Below are 18,507 nucleotides of genomic sequence, written 5' to 3'. Positions count from 1 at the left end.
CCCCGCCCCCCTCCTTAGGATACAAATGAGGGGATTGTGTCCGTGTGGCCGTACTCCCGACATCCTGCGTTCAAGTGCAGGATCCCCAGAGAGTGGTCCCTGGTGGAAGCTGCCAGACTAGGCAATGCCCAAGAACTGGATTTACAGTCTTCTGGAGAAAACGTGGCTGCCACTGCTGAGTGGAAGTGGAAGTTGCTGGTTGCCGTTATGTCAGCTCCAGCTCAGAGCCAACCCCACGGCCCCCAGCAGGACTGCTCCATGGGCGGTTCAAGGCTGGCCTTCTGCAAGCCCACTGCCATGCTCATCCTCTGAGCACGAACCACCAACCTTTCATTCGGCGAGCAGTCCAGGGTTTAGCCTCTTGTGCTACTCAGGGAACTCCACTTAGTGGCAGTGAGGATATTAAAACAATTTCCCCTCTTAAAACCAAAACAAAGCGCATTTTAAACCCTCTGATTTGGGAATGTAATCATATAATTCCTACTTGGCAAAAGGGTACAGTTTGGCTGCAGAACAAAAGGAACTATCTGAATCCAAAGGATTGACTCTTAATCTTTTAATTAGACGAAGCCCTTCAGAAGGAAGCATACTTCATCGTTACTGAGGGAAACCCACAGAGCACGGGGCTGTGACATACATTCACCCATGTGCGTTCCTACATGCCTCAGTGCACTCGTGGGAGCAACACTCCTGGTGTAGGGCTCGGTCTCTGGAGGAATTTATTTGCCAAGGAGAACTATAGCTTGGACCATGAAGAAGGAGTCCTTGGAAGCTGATTGGGGAAGCCTGCTGTGGGAGGGTAAGAGCCAGCACTCCGCGGGCATGTTAAACGACGTGAACACATTGTCTTGAGTCAACGACAGCTCTGATTTCAGGCCAAAGGTTTTTGCCCTGGCGCGCACCGACGTCTCCGTGGCCGGGAGGCCTGGCTGCGGGGATTTATTTGGATCCTTTCTTCTTTTTCTTCTTCTTTTTCACTGGTGTTTCATGTAGCCTAGGGTCCTCTGCTGCCTCCACTGGGCTCTGTAGCTTTTTCTTTGCTTTCCTTTTTAGGGGCTCTGGGATAAGGTCCTGGTTATCAGGTGGCCACACGCAGTCCTCTCCGTTCTCGGGCGAAGATTCGGAGTTCTCGTCACAACCAGGGCCTCTGAGCTGCTGTTCAGCCCGGTCTCTCTTCTTCTTGGCTGCACACTTAGGGTGCTCCTCTTGTTCCTGAGTTTTCTTCTTTTTAGGTCGCTTGGCTTTGGGTTGGGTGCCATTCTCTAAATTGCCATCTTTGTTTCTCTTCTTTCCCCCTCTCCGTTCACTCTGGGCCTCGGAGTGGTTAGGAGCTGACGCTGTGACTTGTGGCTTGTTCTTGAGCTCTGCCATCCTCTTAGCAAAATACTCCTGGATGGTGAAGGCACTGGTCGTTGTCGTGGACGGCTCGTTCTCATCTGGTGTGGCGCAGCTGGACTCCTCCTAAGGGAAGGGAAAATGTAAAACAGTTAAATGTCAACTCTTTACACCTCAAAGTGTCCCAGGAAGCCTCCACAAGTCACCTTCTGCCAGAGTCGATTCTGACTCACGGTGAGCCTTCCAGAGTGGAGCAGAAATGCTCTCCAGGGTTTCAGGACTGTCATGGTGTTACTATCATTCTCCCTTCTAGGGGCTGGTGGGTTTGAACTACTGACCTTGTGGTATGCAGCCCAGAGTGTGGCCCCCTACACCACCAGGGTTCCTTCCACTCAAAATAAGCACCAGGAAACAGGCTCTTAGCTCAACACCCTCTTTTCTCTTTCTCCTCTGCTACATTTGAGCTGCAGAGCCTGGAACCAGGTGGCCATTTGTCTGGGTGAATGAGGCAGTCTTGGAGATACAGACTCAAACTTCAGGAGTTAGCTGGCATATCACGTAGTTGAACTTCTGTGTAAGCATCTCCTCAGGAACTGTTTTATTTCCAAGAGTTTCCCATGGGGGGGGCACCCCAAAACAGAGACACTGGGAGTCTTGAGCTCTGTGATTCTACTGGAAACCCAGGAGTATTTCAGGCACTTTATGGAATGCCCAGGTCTCTCTTTGTGTGTGTGTGTTGACCTAGAATTGAGAGTGCTTGTTAATCCTTCCTATGAGAACAGAATCCAACTTGCAACCTGGAATCTGGGTTGTCAGGAACACCTCCCTCCTCCACTCTGGCAGCTGCTTGGGAGGAGAATGTGCAAGAGCTGGAACCGTGTGTGGGCCATCCTCCACCCAGAAGGGCAGGCGGGCCTAGGAGCCTTTCTTCCCTCAACTGGGGCGGGGAGCAGGAGATGCCCTCCTCACCTCGGCTTTGGCAAGGGCTAGCCTATGTGGCTGTGTGAGGAAGCTTCAAAAAGTTCATGGAAAAATGGAATGAAAAGATCACGGAATTTCCCCTATGGACTTTCTGAAGCCCTGTCATGTTAATCTCATGTTTGCCTTTCAGGCATTACTCATTCTCAACCGCTGGGGTGAACCCCAGGGAGCACTTCTTCTTAGGCCTATAGGATCATTATTTTAGTTTTAAATGAACAGATTTAGCTGCAAGACTTGAAAAGACACAGAAAATGCCAACATAAAAGGTTGAAAGAAGCAATGAAATGTTGGCATGGACATAAAGACTGTGGCTAACAAACAAAACAGAAGGACAACTCAAACTCCCTGCTTTCGAGTCGGTTCTGAGTCCTGGTGGCCCCACAGGGCAGAGTCGAACCGGCCCTGCCGCTTCCAAGACAAACTCCTTCCGGAAGGAAGGCGTAACTCATTAGGCCACCAGGGAGGAGCTCGATGGTGGCTGGCTGGCAGTGAACGGGTTTTCATCATGCGTGTGAAAGAGAAAACAAAGCAAAACACCAAACCTGCCCATAACCCCAACCCACTGTCATGGAGTCAAGCCCAGGCCAGGGACCCATCCGCTAAGAGTCGGGCTGTTCCCTGGGACCTTCCTGGAGGTCAACGTTGGAAAGCGGATCATTAGGACTCTCTCCTGAGATGCCACCGCGTCAGGAAACAGAGCCTTTTCAAAGCATCAAGTCAATACAGGGTACCTGAGTGCTAAGCCGAGGCTTTTATCATTCCACCGGTTCTTTCATAGACGCTTATTTTTACAGGAAGAGACAGTTGTGTCCTTTTCTGTTGGGAAGCGTGGGATTGGGTTCTGAATAGGCCACATATCATTCTGAACTTGGCTGGCAAAGACCCTGTTGTGCAGACGATTGAATTAAAAACAACAATATATAAGTGGTCCTGTGATATTCTTGGCACAGTGGCACTTAAGAACTAGCTCAGTGGAATGAAAAGTAACATCACACTTGACGTCTCAACAGAAGCAATATTACAGACATATATAATTGGGCCTTCCTTGGCAATCGCCCACAGAGCTCTCACCGAAGGGTACCTTATTAACAAAAGCACTGCTCAACGAATCAATATAAACATTTACACTGAGCTAAGAAGACCAGATCATGTGGTCAATTTTGCACGTTCAAAATGTGAAATATGTAGAATAAATTAACTGAGTTCTGGGAAGGAGTTCCAATTTTTTTCTGTTAGCATTCATTTTTGCTGGTGCCCACCAGGTAATTTTTCAGAAAAATAAAAAAAAATAATAAAAAAAAAGCCCTCCACCCCAAGAGTCAAAAACCAGGTCATTGTGCCTTTTTTAATGATTAGAAAACACAGGATCATTTTTTAGTCACTTGTTGAATCCAGTAGGACTGTCTAAACCTCGAAAACAACTATGCGACTCCTAAGCAACCATCGACTCCTATGGTGAGAAGCTCTTCAACAACCCCGGCCACTGCACACCAGGCTTAGTGGGGCATGGAGACAAGCAAGGGAGGGGCCAGCCCCAAATCCCATTTGTCCCAGGAAAGTGTAGGCAAGAGAATAACTAACAAGCTGTAGAGGGTGTTTAATGTCGGGAGCTGCTACCCTCCCGACCTACAGGAATCTATCTAGATTTTAAAAGCCATGGTAACCTAGGAAGAGAACGCTGCGAATAAGATCGTCCAGGGTCAAAACCTAAGACAAATATTTGATACACTTAACTTAATAAAGCCTCATTTTACTACAGAGGTTACATATCGTTTCTGGGTTCTCAGCCACAGACTTGTGAGAAAAACACACACCTTCACACAAGAAAACAAATGCTTTTGTTAGTTTGCTTCCTGCTTGATTGAGATCATCATTTGACCTCCAGCTCTTTGGGTGTGAGCCAGGGGCCTGCCACCGTATCTGCTGGTCTCGACTTTGTCAGCCCAGGCGGCTACACCAGGCGGTAGAAACCTCTAGCCTGACACATGACACCTGCCTATGGATTTGAGACTTGCAAGCCTCGTGTAAAACCACATGAGCCATTCTCTTGAAATCACTCTGTACATACTTATCAAAGCGACTGGTTTTGCTTCTCTAAAGAACCCTGACTAAGACATGTTTGACTGCTAAATGAAAGGTTGACAGTTCAAATCTTCCCAGAGGTACCTTAGAAGAAGAACTTTGATTTACTTCCAAAGTATGATCCACTGAAAACCCTGCGGAGCACAGTCCTACTAAGACACATACACGGGCTGCTGTGAATCGACTAGATGGCGTGTTAGTCTGCGTAAACTAGGGAAACAAATCCACAGAAACTCCTATGTATAAGAGAGTTTTACATAAAAGGTAAGTGAACATTAAGAAAGCTTCCCAACCCAGTGCTAAGACCATAAGTCCAACATTAGCCCATGTGTCCAACACTGATCTACAAAGTCCTCCTCCATCTCACAAAACACACGCAATGACGCTGACTGCAGGAGGAAAGTTGAATCAGTGGGCGTGTAAGCATCTCAGTGCTGGCAGGGGTCTCCACACAGCTGCTCCAGCACCCAGGGCTGCATCGGGTAGGTCCATATGGCTTCTCCTCAGGGATGTATTGCAGGCAGTAAGCCTTGCCAACTGAAGCAGGGAACTGGCTAAGGCAGCTGCACCCTGGTCTGACCATCAGAAAGCAAGAGACCTGAGAACTAGACGGGCGAGGCTTACTGAGCCATCTATTTCTCTGCCCTTCAATTAAGCTCACATGTGTTTATCGGCCAGGTTGGCACAATAAACCTTAACTATCTCAGATGGAAACTGGCTATAAACATGAAATTGGCCAACATCTGGGAAATTTGTCCTTCTGATCAAAATACGCCCCCACTCATCCGCCAATGAGCTGTACCATGGTGGCTTGCATGTTGCTATGATGCTGGAAACTATGCCACCAGTATTTCACACACCAGCAGGGCCACTTACGGTACACAGGTTTCAGTGGAGCTTGCAGACTAAGACGGACTAGGAAAATGGAGAGGTGGAGCCATTTGAAAATCGTATGTATAGTTGTAAAAGATTGTCAGATACAGTGCAAGAGGATGAGGCCCTTCGGTAAGAAGGCTGTAAAAATATGACCAGGGAAGAGCTGCCTCCTCAAAATACGGTTGACCTTAATGAGAAGAAACAGTTGTAACACCATTAATAACTGAAACATGGAATATGCAAAACAGAATATGTGAAGGTCAATATCCTCGGCATTTCTGAAATGAAATGGACTGTGCTGGCCATGCTGAATCAAACCATCATCTGGCTCACTGGGTTCACTGGAGTGCAGATGAAAACTTGAGAAGGTATGGCATCACATTCACTGTCAAAAGAATGCTCAAGTTCTACCTCGAAGTCAAATGCTGTCTGTAGTAGGATACTATCCGTATACCTTGAGGAAGACAACTACTATTCACTTTCATGTGCCAACCACTACAAACATGGTGAAAATGGTGAGACAAATGAAGAATTCTATCGATTTGCTTAGTCTGATACTGATCAAACATGCAATCAAAATGTACTGATAATTTCTGGTGATAAGAATGCAAATGTTGGAAACAAGAAATAATAGCTGGAAAATCATGCCTTGATCCTACAAATGAAGCTGGAGACTTCAAAGAAAGAATTTAATAATACCAGGATTCTTTGTGGCAACAAAGTTTATTTTACAAAAACATAAACAATTATATACTTGGAATTAACCACATAAAGGATAGAGAAGCTCAATATCACCAGCCAAAAGAGTGAAGGGGTGGAGTCTAGTTTGTTGGAGTCTGGTCTGTCAATTGGGTCATAGCCAATGAGGCCTCTATGTGGGCATGCCTCCCCTCCCCCCATATTGTGGGAACTCCTGCATTTCCTCCTTGGAAGCAGGGGAACTCTTCTCTCTGCTGCCTCCCTGTGAGACATCCCTGAGGAGAAGCCACATGGACCTACCCTGATGTGCTACAGCCAGAACCATGGACCTGGAGAAGACATGTGGAGACCCCTGCCAGCGCTAAGGTGCTTACAATGCCACTGGATCTACAAGACTTCCCACCCACTGACCTGTGATCTTCCTGCATTTGGCATCATTGCATGTGTTTTGTGAGACTGAAGGGGACTTTGTAGATTGGTGTTGGACATAAGGGCTTAGGCTAGACTGGGTTGGGATGCTTTCTTAATGTATAATTACCTTTTATATAAAACTCTCTTTTTATACACATATGCATGTTTATGGATTTGTTTCTCTAGTTTACCCAGACTCACACACAAGACCAGGCGTAGAGTGTGGAACAGATTTATCAACTGCTCATATCCAAGTTCAGGCTGATGTTGAAAATTAAAACAGGGCCTCGAGAGCCAGAATGTGACTCTGAATAGATCCCACCGGGATTTAGAGATTCTCTCCAGAAAACCGCTACAGATCAAAGACCAGAGGAGTTGCAGGAACTCATCAAGAACATCATACATGAAGAATGCAAAAGGTCACTGAAAACAAAACAAAAACAGAAAAGACAAAATTGGATGTCAGAAGACTCTTAAATTTGCTCTTGAACAGAGGAGCCAAAGCAAATGGAAGAAAGGATGAAGTAACAGAGCTGAATTTGAACAGGCAGCACAAGAAGACAAAGTATTATAATCATGAAATGTGCAAAAACCTCGGGTTAGAAAGCAAAAAGGAAGACCATGCTAGCATTTTTCAAGCTGAAAGAACAAAAGAAAAAATTCAAGCCTCAAATCGCCAATATTAAAGAATTCTATTGGCAAAAGATTCAACAGCATCAAAAGAAGATGGCAGGACTGGACAGGCAGTGTCCCAAAGACAACCGTTCAACCATTTCAAGAGGTAGTATGTGATCAAAACCCACGATACTAAAGGAAGAAGTCCGCACTGCACTGGAGGCATCGGTGGAAAATGAGGTAATGGATTATACAGGGGGCTGCCAGCTGCCAGCTCAGCAGTTCCAGTCCACCAGTGACTGTGCGGGCGAAAGACAAGGCTTTCTGTTTCTGTACAGATTTATAGCCTCAGAAACCATCAGGGTTGCTATGAGTCAGCATCAACTCTGATGGCACTGGTTTTAGGAACTGACAAAATACCAACTGAAATGTTTCAAGAAGCTGATGAAAACGCTGGAAGCACTCACTGTCAAGAAATTTGCCAACTGACTGGAAGAGATCCCTATTTGTGCCCATTCCAAAGGAAGGAGGCTCAAATCAAATGTGGAAATGATCTGTCAATGTCACTAATATCAGATAAAAATATTTTTTTTTGCTGAGGATAATTCATAAGTAGTTGCAATAGTACAGCAACAGGGACCTGCCAGAAATTCAAGCCAGCTTTAGAAGAGAATGTGGAAGACTATCACTACTAATGCAGACGGATCTTGACTAAAAACAGAATGTCAGAAAGAGGTTTACTTGTGTTTGTTTTTTTAAATCATTTTATTGGGGGCTCGTACAACTCTCATCACAATCCATACATACATCCATCATGTCAAGCACCTTTGTACATTTGTTGCCGTCATCATTCTCAAAACATTTGCTTTCTGCTTGAGCCCTTGGTATCAGTTCCTCATTTTCCCCCTCCCTCCCTGCTCCCCTCTCCTGCATGAACCCCTGATAATTTATAAATTATTATTGTTTACTTGTGTTTTATTGACTATGCAAAGTCATTTGATTGTATGCATCACAACAACCTATGGATAAGAATGTAAATTCCAGAACACTTAATTGTCTTCATTCAGAACTTGTACATACACAGACCAAGAGACAGTCGACGGAACCCTGAAAAGGGATTCGGAATGGTTTATAATCAGGGAAGGTGTGTCAGAGTGGCAGCCGGTCATTATACTTACTCCATCTGCATGCTGTGCAAACAAATGGAGAAGCTGGGCTATATGAAGAAGGCTGTAGCATCAGACTGGGAGTAAGGCTCAAGAACAACCTGCAGCAGGCAGATGACACAACTGCTTGCTCAAAGCAAAGAAGACTTGACGCACTTACCGATGAGGATCAAAAACTACATCCTTCAGTTTGAACTGCACCTCAACTTACATTTCTTTCTCTACAGAAAGACCACCCCAAGCCTCACCATTGGGCCAATAAACGGTAGGAAGAGAAACAAAGGCAAGACTGCAGTTGTTAAGGATCATCTTACTTGGACTCAGTCAACTCTCAAGGAAGCAAGACACCAGCAGAAGACCTCTCTAAGGAGCCCAAGAACACAGACGTCACTTTGTTTTTAAAATCATTTTATTGGGGGCTCAACAAAGCCCACATGGAAGCGGCACACCAGCCTGAGTGACCACGAGGTGTCGAGGGATCAGGTATCAGGCATTAAAGAACAAAAATTCATGAGGGGATGTGGAGACTCAAAGCCCATGTGTAGGCAACTGGACATCCCCTTACAGAAGGGTCGCGAGGAGGAGACCAGCCAGGCAGGGTGCAGGATAGCAATGATGAAACATACAACTTTCCTCTAGTTCTTTAATGTTTCCTCCCCACCCACTATCATGATCCCAATTCTACCTTACAAATCCGGCTAGACCAGAGGATGTACACTGGTACAGATAGGAACTGGAAACACAGGGAATCCAGGACAGATGATCCCTTCAGGACCAGTGGTGAGAGTGGCGATACTGGGAGGGTGGAGGGAGGGTGGGGTCGAAAGGGGGAACCAATGACAAGGATCTACATATAACCCCCTCCCTGGTGGATGGACAAGAGAAAAGTGGGTGAAGGGAGACATTAGACAGTGTAAGATATGATAAAATAAGAATAATGTATAAATTATCAAGGGTTTATGAGGGAGGAAGGAGTTGGGAGGGAGGGGGAAAATGAGGAGCTGATATCAAGGGCCCAAGTAGAAAGCAAATGTTTTGAGAATGATGATGGTAACAAATGTACGAATGTGCTTGACACGATGTATGTATGTATGGATTGTGATGAGTTGTAAGAGCCCCCAATAAAATGATTTAAAACCCCCACCCCAAAATTTTGCTTTCTACTTGAGCCCTTGGTATCAGCTCATTTTTCCCCTCCCTCCCCACTCCCCCTTTCTTATGAACTCTTGATAAGTTATAAATTATTATTATTTTGTCATGTCTTACACTGTCCAACGTCTCCCTTCACCCACTTTCCGTTGTCCATCGCCCATGGAGGGGGCTATATGTAAATCCTTGTAATCGGTTCCCCCTATCTACCCCACCTTCCCTCCACCCTCCGGTATTGTCACTCTCACCACTGGTCCTGAAGGGATCATGTCCTGGATTCCCTATGTTTCCAGCTCTTATCTGTACCAGTGTACATCCTCTGGATTTGTAGAATTGGGATCATGATAGTGGCGGGAGGAAGCATTAAAGAACTAAAGGAAAGTTCTGCACCCTGACTGGCTCTGCACACAGACGTCACTTTGAACGCTGAGGTTTACCTGAGCCAACTCAGTATTTTCAATGGCTTCTTATACACACGAAAGCTGAACAATGAATAAGAAAGCCCAGAAGAATGAATATTTTTCAATTATGGTGGTGGTAAAGAAAACTGGAACTATCACGGACTGCTAGAAGAACAAACAAATCTGAATTAATGTTGGATGAAGTACAGCCAGAATGCTCTTTACAAGGAAGGATGGCCCACGAGACTCACTTTGGTCATGCAATCAGGAGAAGCCAGTTCTCGGAAAAGCAGATCAGTGAAAAAGAGGAAGACTCTCACCGAGACGGGCTGGGCCGTGGCTGAAACAATGGTCTGCAACACTCTCACCCAGACGGGCTGAGCCGTCGCTGGAACCATGGTCTCCAACTGAACCACGAGGCTGGTGCCGTCTGGGGCAGGGTCACTCGCAGGACACAGGGTCAGAGCCTAACAGCAACAATACCGTTCACTGTCTGCTCTTATTTCAAATGAGCATGTACTGGGAAAAGCTTCATTTACTTTTTAGTATTTTGAAATGTAAGTTGAGTCTGTCTACGTTTCCATTAAACATACTCTAAAATCTCAAAAATCTGTAATATTCAAATGTGCCTTTCACTGCTGGGAAAGCTCAGTTCTGCAGACGTTGAGAACATCCCAATTTGCTTAGTTAGTAGTTTTCTGAAAACTAGGGTGCGTTGGGGGTGTGGTGGCTGTGCATTGGGCTGTCAGCTGCATGGTTGGCCGTTCGAAACCACAGCAGCTCTGCGTGATTAAGATGGAGTCTTCTAATTCTGTAAATGGTTTCAGCCTCCGAAACCCACACAGGGCAGCTGTGAGCCAGCAGTGACTTGAATGCAGTGCGTGAGCAAGGAAAATAAACGTACAAATAACTTGAAAATGTCCAGTCCCATACAGAAGACTACTAAGGGAGGTATGGTGAGCTAACTCCTTTGCCAAAGATCTGATTTAAATAAAGATCCTTATATAAATCTCACAGCCTTCCTAGGCTGCCGTTAGCTGATCAAATAAAAGAAGTACAGGCGAAGAACAGACCCAGCAGTGGCACTTCAGAGAGTCGATACCATCAAATGCTTGTTTGTATTCAATAATTTTAGGACTTAATTTGAAAGACTTAACATCATCTACAAAGTGAAATAAAAAAGTATTGCAACAAAATCATAGAAACCTTTATTAAACCAAAATGTCAAAAAGTGAGGCTGTGGCTTCTCCACTTAGGCTCCAGCTAGATCTGGGTGAGTCTGAAAGTGGTGTTTCCATCTCTCTGCCCCTCCCTAAGGGCTCTGTGCCCGTACACGGACGCCATGTCGACGCGGCAGTCCTGGCATCTTCAAGGAACTCGACTCATCCGTGTCCTTGTACATGTTCTTTGCACTTGGGGAACAAAAAAGTGGAGGGGCAAGATCAGGGCTGTCGGCTGGATGGGGTAGGGCAGTTGTTGCTACCTTTGATGAACGAAGAGGTACACTGTTGTGAAAGGAAAGAAAAAAATCCCGCGAGAATTTTCCTGACAGCCTTTTACTCACCAACTGCAGTGCTCAATTTTCTTAAAACTTCTTCCTAATACAGTGCCCATGGTGATCTTGTGTCCTTTGTGAAAATCGATCAAGACCACCCCTTAGAAGTTCCACAACAAAGCTGCTATAAGCTTCTAAGCTGACCTCTCTGCCTTGAACGTAACTGGCCCAGCAGATAGCGTCAGAAACGACTATCTCGATTGAACCTGGCGCTTCTAAGGCACTTTAATGAGACTGAGACATGTATATTGGTGAGAGAACTTGTCTGCGGCGGCCCACTCTGAAGAGACATGTTTAGACACATTTTGTTTGGAATATACCATGTATGTATGAATTTGGGACCCTTTTCACTTACCCTTGTAAAAGATGATTGTGGTAGTCAGATGATTTTATGTCAACTCGACACTCCTGGCTGGGGGTGGAGTCCAACCTGTCAATCTTATCAGTGGGGACACTGGGAGCCACTCTCTGCCTCTCCCCGGTCACCTTCCGGCTTATTGGCCACCTTGAGAGCTGCCGGAGCCTGGCATGCTGCACTGACCTTGGGTCCATATGCTGCGCACCCACCGGCCTGTGATCTTCCTGCAGTCTGCATCACTGCAAGTGGCTGTGAGTCTGAGGAGGGACTTAGGGACTAGTATAGGACTTACGGACTTGAGTTGGGCTGCGATGTTTGATATATAATTTACTTCTTGATAGAAAACTCTTCCTTATACATATGAGTGCCACTGGAACTTTTTTCTCTAGTCAGCCTGGCCTTAGCAAAATTATTAATAGGCACTGGAATCTATTTTAAACATAAGCCCTGCAATTCTCTTGATACACACTCTTCTAACAAATGCCCATTTTAAACATATGGTTTAGAGGATCTCTTTTTATACTGATTGACTGGAAATTTTCTATTAATACTTCATATGCCCGAATTTTATCAGAAAGTGTGTGTGTGTGTGTGTGTGTTCTCTAATGTTATCACATTAGAACCGAACAAGTACACGCTGGGCTTCTCGAACAGAATAAACTGGCAAATTACATATTTCCATGTTCATACCTCTACAACCTACGATTCTTTTTGGGGGGTGGGGAATGGGTTGGCATTGACTGCAGGTGAGAGAAAAACAATTTTGATTCTACTGCTCTCCTTGAAATATTTTTTTGTATTAATATGTGTTTGGAGTTCATTGTTTTCATTTTTGAAATCAAGGGCATCTTATTTTATTGTATTTTTGATATTTGAATCCAATGAACATAATGAATACAAATATTAATGGGGATTTGGCTATAGATGCTCAATTTTGCTTTGATGCCCAAAGTCTTAAATCTGTCTGATAAAGACACATACGGAAAGAAATGTAAGCTTTACACTTGGAAAGCGGGACAGAGAAGAGGAGTATCCGGGTGTGTGGGCGCAGCTCCTTCTCTGGAATCCCTCAGCTTTCTGTGCACCAAGTGCACAGTGCGCCAGCTCCCAGGCCTCTCCCATTCAGCTAAGCGCTGGGGAGTAGGCACGCTGTCACAAGTAACTCTCTATGTCCAGAAATAATTTATCCAGACAAATGAAAGAAGCTCTTCTTTACTTCAATAATTCGGTAAGTGAAAAGAAGTCACCAAGAAGTTAACAAAGGGACGGTAAAATCTCCCCCTATATGTGCAATAGATCGGGTGCTTTGCCTTCTCTCTCATTCATGAGTAAGAACGACACAAAGGCACAATGGGAAGCTTCGGGAACTTTCCCATGTACGTGCAGGAGCTATGGTGGGGCGGTGGTTGGCCACTCGGCCTGAGAACATCTGTAGGTAGAGCACACCGACGGCTCTGAGGGAGAACGATAAGGCTGGCTGCTTCTGGAAGAATAAATACAGCCCTGGAGACTGCGTGGGCAGTGGGTTCTAGTCCGTCTATAAGGTCGTTATGATTGGAATTCACTTGACAGCGAAGGTTTCTATGCATTTTAGAAATGACCCTTTTCCTGTAGCATAAAATGAAAGTGTTTCTCTGTCTTGAGCTTGCTGGCCCCTCTGCCTGGAGTTTCTTCCTCCAGTCTCCTGGCCGTCTGGACGTCTCTGACCAAAAGCCACCTTCTAAAGGAGGCACCCCGAGACGACCTTTCTCAGAGCTGTAATCTCTCCCTTCACCTCTCGGCACTCCTCCTTCTCCGCTCTTCACTCCCACCCCAGCATTCTCACGATACTTTACTGAGTGGGTTGTTTATTGCTGGTCTTCCCAAACTGGCTCGAGACTTTCATTGTCATTTTTACTGTTTTCCCCCAGCTCTAGTTAGAGTCTAGCTGGTAATATCAATGCACAGCACATTTTGAGAGGAGAAAACGTCTCCTTTCAGCGCAGAGGCCATCAAGCCCATGAAACCCTGAGATGAGCACCCTCACTTTCAGAGTCCTGTTTTCCTCAGGAGTCACCCCCTACAAAAACCCTTCCCCAACAATTTGGGCCTGGGTGAACTCTGAACACCGTGCATTCTGAGGTTCTAACCTTTGGACTCCACACTGCTTTGTGCCACAAACACCTGCGCCCTGGCTGACTTCGTCTGTTCTCTCATGTTCTCCGGAGCTCGCGAGTGAACGGTACTGTTGCTAGTTGCCATCGAGTCAATTCCAACTCAAGTGTGGGAGTGGAACTGCTCCTGACTGTGACCTTCCGAAAGCAGATGGCCAGACCTGTGTGTGGTGGTGCTTCTGGGTGGCTTCAAATGGCCAGCTTTTGGCTAGTAGTCAAGGGCTTAATCACTTGCTTCATCCTAGCCCACCACCACTGCTGAGTCAATTCTGACGCATAGTGACCCCAGCGAAGGCTGTAAGTCTTCCTGGGAGCACATGACCTTATGTTTCCCTGGTGAACTGGCTGGTTTGAGCCACCAACCTTGAGATTAGCAGCCCAGTGAGTGGTGAACTCCCAGCACCACCAAGACTCCTGTTTGGCTTCACTCGGGGACTCTGGAAATGAAAGCCAGGGCTTAATTTTGCCCAGTCAATAGTCTGCAGATGAAGAACTTTTAGGAGATCATGGAGAACCTGTCCGGTACTTCACAGAACCTAAGCATTATCAAGCCCCAAGAGACAATCACGCAGCTTTCTCATGTAGTGTGGTCCTGGGTGCAGCAAAGAAGGCGGCCTTCAATGTGCTAATCACTGAATGTATATCATCTCGTGTGACTCACAGCAACGAGAGGAGCTGGGCTCCACTTCACAGAGGTAGGAAGAGAACATGAGCACTGAGTTGCACAAGGTCTCAAGGTTGGGAAACAGTAGTAGCAGATCTGGGTCCAAGGGCGCCAGGCTCTAACACCCTTGTTCCCTTCCCTCTGGCATTCTGACTTCTAGTCTGGCGCTTGTCTCTGTGTGGCAGAGACCTGTCTGCTACTTTTCCTCTCTCTCCCAAAGTGTGTCAATAAATCACAATATGAAAATGGAATAAGTAAGGTCCATACTTAAGTTCAACAGAGGCAGAAGCCAGCTGATGCACAAAGAATAAAAGATTGCATATAGAACTTTTAAGTTTAGATGTGCACTGTGTTAGTCAGGGTAGACTAGAGAAACAGATTCATAGACACTCATATGTGTATAAGAAAGAGCAATTGCATATTGAGAAAACATCCCAGCCCAGTCCAGATCAAGATCCATAAGTCCAATATTAACCCATATGTCTGATGCCAATCTATAAAGTCCTCTTCAGACTCACGCAACACATGCAATGACACTGAATGCAGGAAGATCACAGGCCAGTGTGTGGAAAGTCTTGTGGATCCAGATGTGGTAAAAGCATCTCAGCACTGGCGTGGGTCTCCTCGTGGCTCCTCCAGCTCTCTGAGTTCTGGCTGCATCAGCGTAGCTCCATCAGCCTTGTCCCCAGTAACATCTTCCAGGGAGTGTGTGTGTGTCCTGCCTCCAGTGAGCTATTTATCTCCTGAACTCCTCCAAATGAGGTCATCAAGCTGTGACCTGATTGACAGCCTAAACTCCACCCCTTCACTCTTCAGTCTCAAACTGACAACAGATTACGTAACCACCACATCCATCATGCATATAGTTACGTAATTCTGCCTGTGACAAAACTGACTGATCACATAAAAAAAAACCAAAAAAACAACTGACTGATCACATCACACTTACCTAAGAAAATACAAGAGTTTTATAAAAAAGATTCTCTTCTTAGAGTCACACTCCAGCAGGCAGACTTGCCTTTCCGGAGGCAGGGGAAATAGCAGACAATAGAGCAAAGACAGGGACAGAAGAAAACAGGCCAAATATGCCTTAATAAGGAACCTAGAAAATCAATGAATGAAAGCATAGCAAATAAAAGAATCCCCTAATAGTTCCATTCAGAAGAATTGTCAACAGAAATAGAAATTACTTTTCCACCAGAAAAAACAATATTCTCTAGTTTGCAAATCATATAATTAAAAAGTAGTGAGGCTTTTATACTCTACTTCTCTCTGTCCCTCAAGCTAGTCTATACATTTACTTGACAAAATATAGTAGCTGCAAAACATAAAGCAAAGCATGAAGTAAAGACCAATCACAACCTTCCGCCTAAAGCCACAATCCTTTTGGGACAGACAGCTGATCTGTTTGCACTCGGACACTTCCGGTACAGAGAGCTGATCACTCTGGGGGGCAGGCCACCTCCCTGTCAGCTCTCTTGATCTTAATTTTCTCATCAGCAAAAGGTGGCCCATGTTTCATGGGCTACACTGCGTTTGAGAATTAGCGCTAGAGCATCTCAGAACCTAAGCCCACCTCTGGCCAGTCTGAATGACCATGAAACAAGCAAGCAAACACTACTGAGTCTAAAAGGAGCCCTGAAGATATCAACTAACATACCTTCTTGGGTCCCGGAGATGCACCTGAAACTAGGCGTGTCAACTTTTCTCCAATGTCCGTAGATCTGTGAGTTTGTTCTTTCTCTTAGACAGTCGTTTTTGCAGCTTAAGGAACGACCTGGGAAAGCTCTTCTGGGTTTCCAGGACCTCGCTTGTGCTGTTCCGCTATGTACAAGATGGGATCACAGTAGGATGCCTCGCTTACAAGCGTGCTCTGGATTATCCTCAGAAGAATGCGGCTGTACAGAGAATTTACTGAGATGGTCAGGGCAGATACACCGTACTATGAAACCCTGCTACTGAGGACAAGTGCAGCAAGTGAAGGGCAGGCAGCGCTCCTCAGCTCACCAGCCTGTGTCGCGCAGTAATGCTGATCCTCAGTGACAAGATGTTGGACGCTTCTTGATTTCCACGTTACAACACAGAGCTCATGCTGCAGCAGTGACCCTCCAGTGAAATCCCCATGCACAGAAAGCACTGCGTCAAGGATGCAGCAATGTTACTTGTTGTGGTGGCCAGTACTTCAGATGGAGAAATGTTCCCTTCCACCACAGCCTGTTGGTTATCAGCTTGTGTTGGATTAGCTTTTTATGAAAGGCTAAGAAGGTTTGGCAAGTAAGTAGTCTGAAAGAACCTTCTGTACTTGCCCCATACGTTTCCACTGCGCCGTTCTGACACACACAAATTATATCTTGAAGTAGTCCTGGGCGTTAGATATGGTCCCCAGCTATCTTGGTGGTGTAGTGAGTTATGAGTTGGTCTGCTGATGACAAGGTCAGCAGTGAGAATCCAACAGGACCTCTGTGGGAGAAAGATGAAGACTGTACTCCCTTAAAATGAGTTACAACCTCAGGACCCACAGGGGTACTTCTACTCTGTTCTACAGGGTCACTACGAGTCAGAATTGCCTCAGTGGCAGCGGAGTTTTTTGGTTTTGGACAGAGAAAAATTGTGGTAGATGTGATTTTGTGGGACGTGTCCAGATGATAGGATTGCTGAGGCCCACTGGCTATTTCTTCTCTGTGTACGTTAAACCCTTCTCAAGAAGAGCGGGCGGACGGTACTGATTCGGCCACTTACCACCCTGGCCTAGAATGCTCACCCAGATTCCCGTGCGCACTCCCGCGCACCACTTCCTGGAAGGTCGTGTGCCAGACTATCTCCTTTAACAAGCATGGTCCTTTGCGAACAGTTCTTGTTTATTATCTACAGCTAGAAGTGACTGCTTCCAGATTTTGTATGCGTATAATTTGCTTCTTTCCAAGGAAATTAAAGCTCCTTGAGGACAGGGACCATCTCGTTCGTTTATGTTCAGCACACTTCCATAATGAGGGGCAAACACACGGCCAGGAGTCAGTGACACCCAATCCAACAGAATCAATTCAGCACCAACCTAACGGCTAACGGAAACATTTTTCTTTGTGTTTGCCCTTCAGGCATCTCAAGACTAGCAGGTGCGTGTAAGGGTAGGGAGGAAAGAGCTTGGGCATTCTGAAATATAGCTTCTTCCAATCCAGACATACTGATCACGTAACATACTTGCATCATTATACAAACTCGCTCTGCAATTATCAACAGGGGCATCTGCGTGCCCCCTGGTGTGACCGGCCAACTCTGGGGCCCCTACTGTGGCCCAGGAACTCAACCAACGAACTGATGGCCCCTTCTGGCTTAGACTCCACATGCCACCATGCTTGTTTTTGGGGAGACACATCAGAACAGAAAAGAAAAAGCATTGTGCTGTATGTGAACCGTCACAGTCTCTTTGTGTGATTTCACTGAACACAAGCTACAAAACAGGCTGCATAGGCTGAAATGTTTTTGCCAACAAAAATGTTGGGACAGCAAGGGAAGCCATGTCCAGGGCATCGTAGAGGCAAAAAACGGCCACATCCTGCTGTCTCGTTAGACAAAGGCTGGATAAAAATCCACCAGAAGTCCCCGGTAGTCAGTCGTTCAGGTGCAGGCCCCACTGTATCTAGAAATACAAGCTGGTAAAGCGGCTGGTTCTCAGGAGCAACCCCACCGTGTTTGCCTCTGAAGGGAACTAAGCAGGGAGCACAGACACAGCTAGGAAGCACACACTTGCACCCCCATGAGGCGGGAGTTTCTCTCCTTGTCCTCTGTGGCAAGTAGTTTTAAGCAGTCAGGGTTTTGATACAAAAGAGCCATTTTTGCACTCCTCAAAACTGTCAAACTCACTGCCATTGAGTCAATGGCGACTCCTAGTGACCTACAGGACTGGAGAGAACAGCCCCTGTGGGTTTCTGAGACGCTAACTCTTTTTTTTTTTTTTAACATTTTATTAGGGGCTCATACAGCTGTTATCCCAATCCATACACACATCAATTGTGTAAAGCGCATTTGTACATCGTTTCTCAAAACATTTTCTCTCCACTTAAA

General features: G+C 45.9%; 1 protein-coding gene across 2 annotated transcripts in view; it reads right to left on the bottom strand.

Moving 5' to 3' along the window:
- Positions 1-541: 541 nt before the first annotated feature.
- The window catches only part of PINX1 (PIN2 (TERF1) interacting telomerase inhibitor 1), a 132,236-nt gene continuing 114,270 nt past the window's right edge, over positions 542-18,507 (bottom strand). For both annotated transcript variants that reach the window (XM_004707725.2, XM_045286761.1), the window contains exon 7: positions 542-1,461. In XM_004707725.2, coding sequence (XP_004707782.1) covers positions 940-1,461 — 522 coding nt within the window. In that variant the 3' untranslated portion in view covers positions 542-939. The remainder of the gene's footprint in view (positions 1,462-18,507) is intronic.

Source organism: Echinops telfairi, unplaced genomic scaffold (assembly GCF_000313985.2).
Source record: "Echinops telfairi isolate 266 unplaced genomic scaffold, ASM31398v2 ScPeMD7_9;HRSCAF=40, whole genome shotgun sequence".
NCBI lineage: Eukaryota > Metazoa > Chordata > Mammalia > Afrosoricida > Tenrecidae > Echinops > Echinops telfairi.
The sequence above is the reverse complement of the archived record's forward strand: the minus strand, read 5'-3'. Positions and strand labels throughout refer to the sequence as shown.